This window comes from Aegilops tauschii, chromosome 6, assembly GCF_002575655.3.
Source record: "Aegilops tauschii subsp. strangulata cultivar AL8/78 chromosome 6, Aet v6.0, whole genome shotgun sequence".
Lineage (NCBI taxonomy): Eukaryota > Viridiplantae > Streptophyta > Magnoliopsida > Poales > Poaceae > Aegilops > Aegilops tauschii.
This window is the reverse complement of record NC_053040.3, coordinates 310,255,862-310,267,747: the sequence shown is the minus strand read 5'-3', so window position 1 is coordinate 310,267,747 and position 11,886 is coordinate 310,255,862. Positions and strand designations below refer to the sequence as shown.

The following is an 11,886-nucleotide window of genomic DNA, read 5'->3' as shown; positions in this document are numbered from 1 at the left end:
GAAGGTTTGTCTTTGTACCTCAAGCGAAGTGAATCTCCAATTATTATTGAGATGGACTCCCTAGTTGTTGTGAAGTTGATCCAGGCTCGTGACCTTGACAGATTGATCTACGCTTCTATAGTGAAGGAAATTAAGTACTTAATGTCGCTTCGTACATGTTGTATTGCTCGGTAAATAGCATAAAACTACCTCGGGCTAGGGTTTCGAAAAACTACTGCTTTTCTAAACCTTACTCAAACCTACCACAAAGTTGATTTTTGATTTAAAAAAACAGTAGTGACCAAATGATTATGTTTTAACCTGGTTTTTGACAACTCGGGCCCATTCATCATAGCCACGTGGCAATAAAAGTCAACGTCGTTATCTGATCCGTTAAGTTTGACATGGGTAGCCTTCTTCTCCAACCGGCCTCTCCCCGTGCCCCACCGGTCGTGACCATGGAGGACCTCGTGTTCCCTCCGGCTACTCCCCCATGCCTGGTCATGCTCTCCCCGGCCGCTCTCCGTGCTCTTCCGTGAAGTAGGCAGGCGACGGGCTCCCCCCTGCCGCTCTCCGTGCCCGGTCGTGCTCCAGGCGAGCACACGCCCCTCCACCTTCCTCTATCCACGTCGTCCCAGCGAGCCATGTCTGGACAGTCTGCTATGGGCGAGCTCGGCCATCTGGGCGAACAAGCACCTGGATACGACGTGGTGGAGGTTGGGTGTGGAACGACACCGCTACAGCTCCTGCAACGAGCTCCGACGAGGCCCTCGTCCCAGCACTGAACGCCGGCCGACGCCCACAGGTGCCCTTCGTCGGCTCCGTCGACGAGCTCGCCAGCGGCGGGCCAAGCGTGAGTGTGCTCCGATTTGCAGGGAACCGATTGTTTTTTCTTTCAGGGACCTGTGTGCCTTTAAAGAAATACACGGCCCTGATTGCTTTTAACTTTTTTTAGGGACCCCATTGTTTAAAAATATTCGGTCCCCACGCCCCCACCCTTCATAACTTGTCAATGTCAACCTAACGGTAAGAGCGAACAGTGTTGACTTGTATGCCACGTCAGACTTGATGAGCGGACCCGAGTTGCCATAATCATAATTAAAATTTAAACATATAGTCATCAGTTCAACATGATAACTTTTTGAAATCAAAACCAACTTCATGGTAGGTTTTAGTAAGGTTTCAAAAAACGGTAGTTTTTCATAACCCTAATCCATCCAAATTGTGGTAGTTTTGTGTTATTTACTCACATTACTCATGTTAGTCGGAACCAAAATAAGGTTAACGTTTGCCTAGCAAATTTTGTTAGAAACGGAAGGTAAAACCATGACTTGGCTTTGTTCTGGCCCTCCTGCTGTGGTGAAGCTAGTTTTAGCGGATTGTAGTTTTACTGTCATTGAGTATAAGTTTGTACCTGAAAAAAAAAAGAAATCTTCCATCTTTTGGCTTATTTTTTGAAAGAAATCCATCTGTTGGCTTAACAACGTACAAAGCCATGCGATTAGAGATTAAATTAAACGAGGAGAAAGCGACGGAACACCAACCGCGGCTGGGCTGGAGTGGTTCCCACTCCCCAGCGAGCAGCGATTTGATGTGATTAGCATAGTTAGGAGAACAAACACACACGCTCTACTTGAAAGGGCTGGCACTTGGGCGCCAGGAGCCGGGCCGAGCCCAGTCGCGACGGGCGGGCGGGCATGGCAAGTGGGGGAGCACTCGCTGTCGCGGTGGGCAGCGACGCCGATGCCGACGCCCGCGTCCGACATGGCCGCGGGGAGGAATCCGTCCAGACGGCGACGTCTTCCCATCGTGAAATCCACAAGCACGCGAGACGCGAACTAATCACACAGACACGGTGTTGACGTACGGCCATGTCAAGGAAGCTGTCGCTCGCCGCGGAGCCGCCCACCTACCATAGATCGTGTATATGCATCTCTCTCTCTCTCTCTCTCTCGTCGACCGACTTTTCTTAGTAGGAGTATTATTTTTTCCCCGCGCAGATAAGATCCGTCTGCCCCGCTATGGGTTTTCGTGGTGAGTGCGACTGAAGTCTAGTAGTAGCAGCAGCTATAAGCGGGGAACAAGTCTGGTCTGATCCACTCTCGGAAACTGAGGCCCCCAAATGGACATGAACCAACCAAACTGATCCACTCCCTCAAAAAAAAGCACGCACCCGCAACAATCGCCGTCCAAACATGGAGAACACTGTTCGTATTGAGGCGCTAGCAGCAACATGAAGAATCTCCGAAAGAGATCAGCAGCAGAAGCACACGATTCCACAAGCGTTGCGTGCTGCCTCACCTTTAAGCTTTGCACGCATGGGCAAAGCCCGGAGCGACTCTTGTTTTTTATTAGTACTAATAAGATAACGTGTTGCTCAATCCATGAAGATATTGGAGCTTAAAGGTTAAGCGACAAGATTTTGATGGTATTATCTAATATATGAACCATAAACTGTACTAATGAGTGATGGCATTCAGATCAACCCCCTGTTTTTTCACCACACCATAATAGGATAGTGCTCCCTTTGTAAAGGAATATAAAATTGTTTAGATCACTAAATTAGTGATCATTTTCCTGTTTGTCATTGGAAAGAACGGAAGAGCATTGTTTTTCTCCTAGAAAAATAATATAACAGGTTAAAATAAGAACGGAGAAGATTCGTTGATACGGAGCTAGTCCATTTTACAAGCGATCCACTATTCTACATCCCGAAGAAATACGGACCAGAGCCGGAGCGATTATTACAGATATATAGCCATATAGGGACAACAAGAATCAGTAACGTTCTTATGTTTCTTTATAGAGGGAGTAGTACTATAATAACTTCACTACTATGAATTACTGCATCAAATGTGGACTTGCATCCAGTGCCCCAAAGTAAACAAGAGTATATTTAGGCCAACTCCACCGCGCGACCCCAAACGGACGTCCGTTTTGTCCGGATTCTGTCCGTTTGGATAGGGAATTGGGCGTGTCCGGGCGTGTCCTGGGATGCGGTGGCCGTGCGCCCAGTGCGCGGACGCATCCATTTGCCCCATCCTGTCCGCGTCTATTTAAAAAACCAAAAGTAACGTTTCAAATGCCAAGCCCTAGTTCACGGCCCCGGTTCATCACGCCGGCAACAGAGCCAGCGGCCTACACGTCCATCGCCGGCATCAGCCAGCGGCCGGCAACACAGCCAACCTTCAAAATGAATAGTTGTCCTCACCGGCAACACAGCCAGCGGCCGGCAACACAGCCGGCCTCCAAAATGAGTGGTTTTCTCGCCGGCACACAGCCAGTGGCCCAGCGGGCGGGCGGCACCCATGCCAGCCCCCAAAAAGAACGGCCACGGCCGATCGGACGACCTAGTTCAGGCCTTCGGCGTCGAGCATCTCCTTCTGCCTGGCCTCGAACCAGGCCCTCGTCTTCTCGCTCATCTTCGACAAGTCCACGCTCATGATCGCCAGGGCCACCTCCTTCGCTTTGGTGGCGGCATTGGTGGCCTCGATGTCGAGCTGCCTCTGCCTGGCCTTGACGTTTTCGGCCTCGATGTCGAGCTGCCTTTGCCGGGCCGCCTCCTCCATGTCGAGCTGCCTTTGCCGGGCCGCCTCCTCCATGTCGATCTTCCTCCTCTTGGCTGCCTCCTCCATCTCAAGCTTCTTTCTTTGAAGGTCTAGGTATTGCTTCATTTGCTCGTCCTTGCTTTGCCGCTTCTTCTCGTCCCTCACATCCTTTTGGGACATCATGCCATGCAAAGTGTCATGCAATGTCATGGATGATGCATCACGTATGTCGTCAACCTTGGAGTTGGTCTTGCCCCTCGGCCTCTTCAACGCCTCGCCATCTTCACCTCCGGCGAACTTGGCCGTCTTCAAGCCTCTCTTCCTTTGAAGTTCACGGTATTGGTCCTTGAACTTAGGGCAATTGTTGATGATCGTCCAACAATGCGTAAGAGTGAATGGCTTGTCATTGTGTCAGGCCTTGAATGCCTCCAAAGATTGAAATGCCTACACCACATGATCAATAACAATTGAACATGCAAACATATACAAGGCCGAAGTCTCATGGCCGTAGCAAGGAAAGGACTAGGAAGAGGAGAGCATACCATGTCCCCAACGCCGAGACCACTCACGGGCCGTGCTTCAATGCGACGCAATACTTGTTGCACTCTTGTTGGATGAACAACCACCTCTTTTGAATCGAGCCGATGCCACGGTTGCTTGTAAATTGGTAGGGTTCAAACATCTTCCTTTCATGGAATGTTTTCTGAACTCTTGTCCAAAAAATAAGGCCCTTTTGTTGCGCGCCGGTCCTCGGGTCTTGGCTAATCTCCATCCAAGCTTGACAAATCAACTTGTCCTCATCTTGTGTATATGAACCCGTGCGAATGCTCTTCCTCTTCTTTCGTGCTTCCGCTCTTTGGGTGAGCTCATCGATGAACAATGGATCGCCACTAATATCAACGTCATTGACTTCTTCTTCATCACCATCACCTTCGACATAGATGTCATCGTCTTCATGCCACGAGTCACCATGGTCGTAGTCAGCACGGTCGTCGGCCTCTTCTTCATCGGGGACGTACTGGGCGCGTCCATCCTGACTTTGGGTCTCGTCGGGGTCGTAGGCATGGCCCTGCCCACCCTCGAAGATCACGTCCTCCATGTACTGGTTGTAGAAGGGGTCGTCGACCGTTGGCGTTGGTGGTGGCATTCCGTCAAACAAGACGCGGGGGGCCGGCATGGTGCCCGTGAACGGTGCCCGTGCTTGCTTTCTTTGCATCTCGACGGCCGACCGGCCGCCGCTGCTTGACCCAGGCGTGACGTTGAGGTCGATGACGACCGCGGGGCGCGGTGTGGACGGCGCGAACAAGCCAAAGTCCGGCGACCCTGAGAAACGGGTCTGCCCGTCGTGCCTTGGCGGAGGAAAGCCGGGCGACATGGGCGCAGTCCGCGACGTCGGCGACTGACAGTGCGGAGGCCGGGCGACCAACGAGCCTGTGCTTGCCGGGCCGACGGCCGCTGCAGGGAAACCGGACGGCCGGACCATGCCAAGCATGAGGAGGGCGTGCGCTTTGTTGACGATGTCCTCCTTCTCGTCGACCGCGGCCTTCATCGCATCGCGCTCGGCGGCGAACTTGGCCGCGGCGGCATTGACCTTGATGGCCGCTCTTCGGCCCCTCCTCTTCGCCGATTCCGCGTCCAACTTGGCGATCTCCTCCGGCGTGCACTCCGACCGCGGCTTCCTTGGCGCCTTGGCCGCCTTCTTCTTCACCTTTCTTGGCGGGTCGTCGGCCAGGCCGCCGGCATTCGGCTGGGCGTCGGCCATGGACGGGGGAGAGAGGGGGCGGCGGGAGGGACGTGGGAGGGTTTGGGGGAAATGGGGCGTGGGGGGGTTGGTTTCTCCCACCGACAGGCGGGCCAGTGGAGGACAAGCGCGCGCGTCCCGCTCTTCCGCGCGCTGTCCGTTTCACCCCAAAACCGGCGCAAACTTGGGTCGGGGATGGGTCAAAAGCGGACACAAAACGGACAAAAGTCCGTTTGCGCCCGCGCGCTGGGCCATCTGATTTGTCCATTTTACCTTAAACAGACGGGGACGGACAGGATGGGGTCGCGCGGTGGAGTTGGGCTTAGCAGCCTATGGACTGGCGGACTAAAGGAAAATTCAACTGGCAACGAGCCTTCGCAGCCCGCACGCTAGATATTCAGCTAGACGAAGGCGAATAATTCCGACTTGCAGGAAGGAAAAAAAAACAGAAAGTCGTCGGCAAGTGTTCCCACGAAGCGACAAAAGCACCCCTTGGACTCCCGCACCACCGCCCCCCGACACACTGACCCCACAGCCGCCCGGCCCCGGCAGTCAGTCACTCTAACCTTTTGAACTCAGGTCGAGTCCGAGCTGTACCCGCGATGCTCCCCTCTCACCGGCGGTTATTCCCTGTCGATCGGCTCCCTCCCCTCCCTTGCTCTGCTTCCCACTACGCTGATACCAACAACTCCCGCTCCGTTGCCACTGGTCACCATCTCGAGTCTCCGCCCGATTTTTATTACGGAGCACCATCGCCCACGCCCAATCATCATTCGTCTCCAATCCCCAGAAGCACCCACCTCTGCGCGAGATCCCACGCACCAAAAACCGCGCGCGGATTCTCGCTGTGCCTCGATCTCGCGCCGCGCCTGGTGGAGGTTGGGGGCAGGAGGCGAAGGCGATGGCCGCGGCGGCGAAGCTAACGCGGAGCTTCTCGCGGCAGCTGTCGTCGGGGGCGGCGCGGGTGTGGCGCCAGCTGTCGCTGGAGCCGCACACCCCGCGGCGAGGCGCGCCCGTTGCGGCGGCGGCGGGGCCGACCAGGTTCGGCCTCGCGAGGCAGTCGTCGCTCGACCCGACGCCGGCGCCCGACGACGGGGCGGTGCTGGCCATGCCGGAGAACCTGGACGCCACCATGCGGCTGCTGTACGCGGCGTGCCAGGGGGACGCGGCCGGCGTGGAGGAGCTCCTCGGGGAAGGGGTGGACGTCGACAGCATTGACTTCGACGGCCGCACGGCGCTGCACATCGCCGCCTGCGAGGGCCGGGGGGAGGTGGTGCGCCTGCTGCTCGGCTGGAAGGCCAACATCAACGCCCGCGACCGATGGGGGAGCACGGTGCGCCGTTCGCCCAACTTTCTTCTCTCGCCACCCCGCTATGCGTCACCTGAATTTCGCTACGCCCCGCACTTTGCATACTTCCGATCACAGGCATCTGTGGCCATTTCGTCAGTGCAATTACATCGTACTAAGAGTACAGGGTCTGCCACATTGGGGCAATGACCAACCTGATGCATTCGGAAATAGCGATAATATAGGCGCATGGCACGTGCGACTACTTATCTAGCCGAACCTGATTTCAGCTTGTATTTCTATGCGTGCAATTTCAGCCAGCAGCGGATGCTAAACATTACGGCCACTTTGAAGTGTATAACCTTCTCAGAGCAAGAGGAGCAAAACTTCCGGTAATGCATTTGTTATTTTCGTAATTCAAAATTCCGGGAACTGTTCTTAACTCTTGCTATTGCAATGATATGGAAATATTTGTTATTCTCCTCTACCAGAAAACCAAAAAGACTCCAATGACTGTGTCAAATCCCAAAGAAGTTCCAGAGTATGAACTGAACCCTCTTGAACTCGAGTTCCGAAGAGGAGAGGAGGTTACAAAGGCATGTCTCAATAAACTCCCTCCTTTTGTTTTCTCTTTTTGCACGGTGTCTTTCTTCATGTATTTGAGTTCCTTGGATAAGAGTGTTAACAATTTTCCACAGTGGACTTATTGATGCTTAAAAGTGTTAAGGTTGAAAACGTGATTCTTATGTCGATTTCCATGATAATTTAAGCCCTACTATTAGTACTCAAAAACAAGAAAATCATATCTTCTACTGTAGGTTCATCTAAATTTGCATTTGCTGATTTTATTGGTTTGACATAATTATGACCGCCTTACCTGTCATACAATTTGTACAGGGTTACTATGTAGCCAAATGGTATGGATCCAAAGTTTTCGTGAAGATACTTGACAAAGATAGCTTCTCAGACGGAGATAGCATGTATGAGCTGCCTCCTTGAACTTTTACATCAGTTGACCTTTTTTATCTGATAATCATGAAGTTGCACACTGAAGTTTAGTAGTGTATCTAAGACAATTATCATGATGAATTGGGTCTATTGTAATCATATAACGCTCAATTGTAGTATAGTTTGTTGAGATATTGTGCCAGACAATCCTACAACTCACCTTGGCGTCCTCTTTGTTCATTGAACTTGAATAATAATCTCTCTTTTTATAAACAAGTTACAGGGAAAATATTATTACTACACCCCAGCTTGGTGCACCCACGCTACACCCACGCAAGAAAACATAGCAAAACATTTTGAAAATATCTGAAATTTTCTGGGAAGGATTATGAACAAATGTTATAGGTGCTTGCAAAGTTTGGTGGTCAAATGATATTCGAGGAGCTCTGTACAAAAAAAAAACTCAAAATGTACGTGCACTGTTTGAGCAAAATTTCTAGTTTTTTTTTGTACACACCTCCTCGGATGTCATTTGACCACCAAACTTTGCAAGCATCTATAACATTTGTTCATAATCATTTTCACAAAGTTTCAGATTTTTTCGAAATGTTTTGCTATGTTTTCTTGCGTGAGTGTAGCGTGGGTGCACCAAGCTGGGGTTCAGCCACTACTTTCCCTTATGGAGTTATCACAGTGTTTATTATCGTATAATTAGGTTGACAAACTAGCTTGGTACAGTTTCAGTCTAAACAGTTTTCTTCAGTTCATAGTCGTGAACTTTTTAGTTTGATTTTGGGCTTTGCTTATCATGTTTCATTCAATACTGCTAAGTTCTGTCGTCATATCAACTCAGAGATGCATTCAAACACGAGCTTACTTTACTGGAGAAAGCGCGGCATCCCAATTTGGTCCAATTTGTGGGAGCTGTTACACAAAATGTACCACTGATGATTGTTTCAGAATACCACCAAAAAGTGAGTAGTTGTGCTTGATTCAACAGAACAAATGCATGTATTCACTTTTGATCATTTCGGAAAAGCAATCCTCCAACTAGCAGGGTTTCTTCACATAAATTTATGGAGTACTATGCACTTAAGTCACCTGAACATTATTTTGTTTTGTTATTAGAACAGTAGAAAGTAATCCTATTGGATTTACCTGAACAATATTACTCTTCTATCATCGATGACTGGATCTGTGTTCCCTCATTAGGGTGATCTAGCGAGCTATCTTGAGACAAAAGGTCGCGTGCAATCTTATAAAGCGATCAGGTTTGCCCTTGACATTGCAAGGTATGTTAGGATTCATGACATATGTGTCTTGTTTTCCTTCGAAGCTGTATCTACCATTTGAACTGTTGACTGGAACTGCTCGTGTCAGTGCATCATTTTGTGGTCACGTGACAATAAGTTTATTTTCTTTATTTTTAGACAGGAAAAACAAGAAAATTAATTTGAGTCATCTAAATGAAATGGTTTTCAATTTTCAGTTATGTGTTATTTCAATGAAACAAAATGAAATCACAAATGATTTATGAAGTTCATGCGCTAGTTTGTATTCTGTTCTTCTACCACCAGAACAGAGGAAAAAATATTCTGCATTAATTCCTTCTTCTTATTTAGGGGACTAAATTATCTTCACGAGTGCAAGCCAGAGCCAATCATCCACGGTGATCTGTCACCAAAGTAAGCTGATCCAAATATATTTCGTCACTAAACCAGTGCACTGTACTAAATTCAAGTGGTTTATTCTATGTGGACTGTACGTTATGATACTTTTGTAAGGTTTCAGAAATATTGTGCGGGATGATGAAGGAAAACTTAAGGTGGCAGGCTTTGGATCACTTGATCTGACAAAAGTCTCCCAAGATAAACTACAGATGGTTCAGCCAGTGTCAAATTTTGACAGTACGTTACATTTACCTATTTAATGACAGCATGCTGCATCGTACATTCTTTCTATGTAATGGTTCTATACCAGTGACCATTTCAAATTAGTACTAGTGCCACAGTTATGACTTATAACTACTACTATTAAATATGTTCATGTGCGTAGGTGTATACATTGCTCCTGAAATGTACAGAAATGAAGCATTTGACAGAAGTGTGGATACATTTGCGTTCGGTCTCATTCTTTACGAGGTATGTAATCTGTCACACTTCTTAATTTGGAAGCGCCAATGAATTCACACTAACTGTTTGTTGCAGCTGTCGTCAGTACGTAATTCAAATGAGCACATATTTTTAGCTAAGCATCGCACGCGTACATTATCTTATATTTATTGTTCAGATGATTGAAGGATCTCCTGCATTTCACCCAAAGCCTCAAGAGGAAGCGGCCAAGATGATTTGTTCAGAGGGTTTGAGACCATTATTCAAGAATAAACCCAAATCATATCCTGAGGGTGTGAAAGAGTAAGTGAATCTTATGCCGTGCCCCGTTCATATCCCTCTTTACTCGTAGTCATATGTTCGTGAGTAGCTTTTGCATTCTGTTCATACATGTCTATATAATACTGTATTAATAATTTCTCAAGGTGCTCTGCTTTCACGTATCCAAGTTTCCCTGCATTGTCCAGCCACAGCCATCACTGATTGTTTGCTCGTAGGCAGGTCGTCGTTGCTTAATTTCGCTATCTGCTGCTCACAGTAGTTGTTTGCATATCACAGGCTAATACAAGAGTGCTGGGATCCAACACCTTCCATCAGGCCAACGTTCTCGGATATAATTGAACGCCTGAACAAGATATCTGCAAGTTGTTCCAAGCAAACTCGCTGGAGAGACAACTTCAAGCTACCGTGGTACAGTTCTCACTGATCTAACTGCAAAAACATGGACTATCAAACTCCTTTCTAAATCATTTCGAACTTTTCTATAATAATCTAGAACAGATATTAGTCGGTATCCTAAGGTAATTAATTTGATGGTCTGTTGCCTTATTGGTAATACACCATGGCTTATAATTGAAATTGCTTCAGTTCATTTCAGTAACTCTGGGAATAACTTGAGCGTTGTTTTATAATTGATCTACCATCAAAATCCATTGTATCATGGGTCTCACTCTCATGTTTCATCTCCTCAGGAAACAAGCTGTGCACAAATAGTTCTGATCTTCCACGAGACTGTCGATGAGATCCCCCCCTTTTTTGCATATGTTAGTAAACACGGTGAAAATTATATTGGTATATGGGACAGAAGTTGTTCCTTTACAAGGTTTTTGTATGTCCAGTTATAATTTCTTTATTTATACCTCTGGTTAAGTGTATTTCGAGTTATGTTCATCCGAATGGGAAGAATGTATTAAGTTCCTGAATGTTGCAAATATGCTCATACCATATGCCTCCGAAAGTCAATGACATATTTTTCTGTTTTTCCGAACACCAAAATGTGGCGACTGTACCTAATTTGTTGGTTTGCTTGCATAAAATGTTGCAAAAGTTTAGGTATTCTTTCTTCAGATTTTGGAAGAAAAAACCCTGTCTCTGCATCATTTGCAGCAGGACAACATGTGCTTACATGAGGAATATACTTTTATGTTGGAAAGCAGAGGAGGAATATACCTAGGTTTGTACTAACATGATTCTAACATTTTCATGCGAAAGCGAAACAAAACAGAGCAAAGCACATGCCCTAGGCTCAGGCCCACCTAATTATCTAAGTATTGCTATTTTTACGTTTTTTAGTATTAGTATTGCGAAATCACTAGTTAAGGGTATTCTTTGCAAAGGTCACTCCCACCTACTCTTGTGGTGACAAATGACGCATTGCATGTGCGACACTTGTCACAACAAGAGGTTTTTGTGCTCTTTTCCTAGATTCATTTTCCAAAACGTTTTATCTTTTGAACCATGCGTCCAAATCACGAACCATTTTCACTGTTGTGTTTCTCGCCTCAATATCTTTTAAACTATATGCCATGTTAATAAGTTTGGGGCACCTACCCCTTCATGGCTTTGCCGCGCCAGATAATGCGCGGTGCCGGCCAGTGAATGCAGGCGTACCGGCTGGGTGGCGACGACACTGGTTGCTCTTTCATGCGATGTCTGATTTGGACTCCGCGATTTGCGCCGGGGGGAAGGAGGCTCTTGCTTGACGTGCCGGAGAGGCGGCGATGCTGACTTCTGCTCCTTGACGCAGTGGCGAGGCAGTGACGCCTGTTGTGCTTTGACCCTGTTGTGCGACAGCGAGGGCGGCGCTGGACAATGGCTCATGTGCGACCACTCAAGGAGGATCACCATGTGCTGTTGATACTCCTCGCTTCCGTGAGGAGGCGTGGAATGATCTCGCCCTTCTCGGAGGAGCTGACCGCCGTGGAGGAAGACGACCCCGGGCAGTGACAGCAACAATGCCACGATCTGTCGGATTTGAAGCAGATCCAAAGC

At 48.4% G+C, this 11,886-nt stretch overlaps 1 protein-coding gene across 1 annotated transcript; it reads left to right on the top strand.

Moving 5' to 3' along the window:
* Positions 1-5,872: 5,872 nt before the first annotated feature.
* On the top strand, positions 5,873-10,890 carry LOC109742994 (integrin-linked protein kinase 1). The gene is made up of 12 exons (XM_020302088.3): positions 5,873-6,601; positions 6,874-6,948; positions 7,048-7,152; positions 7,454-7,536; positions 8,358-8,478; positions 8,717-8,796; positions 9,127-9,189; positions 9,296-9,411; positions 9,560-9,645; positions 9,794-9,918; positions 10,174-10,305; positions 10,587-10,890. The coding sequence occupies exons 1-12, from the start codon at positions 6,170-6,172 to the stop codon at positions 10,606-10,608; spliced, it is 1,440 nt and encodes a 479-aa protein (XP_020157677.1). The 5' UTR covers positions 5,873-6,169; the 3' UTR covers positions 10,609-10,890.
* Positions 10,891-11,886: the final 996 nt, after the last annotated feature.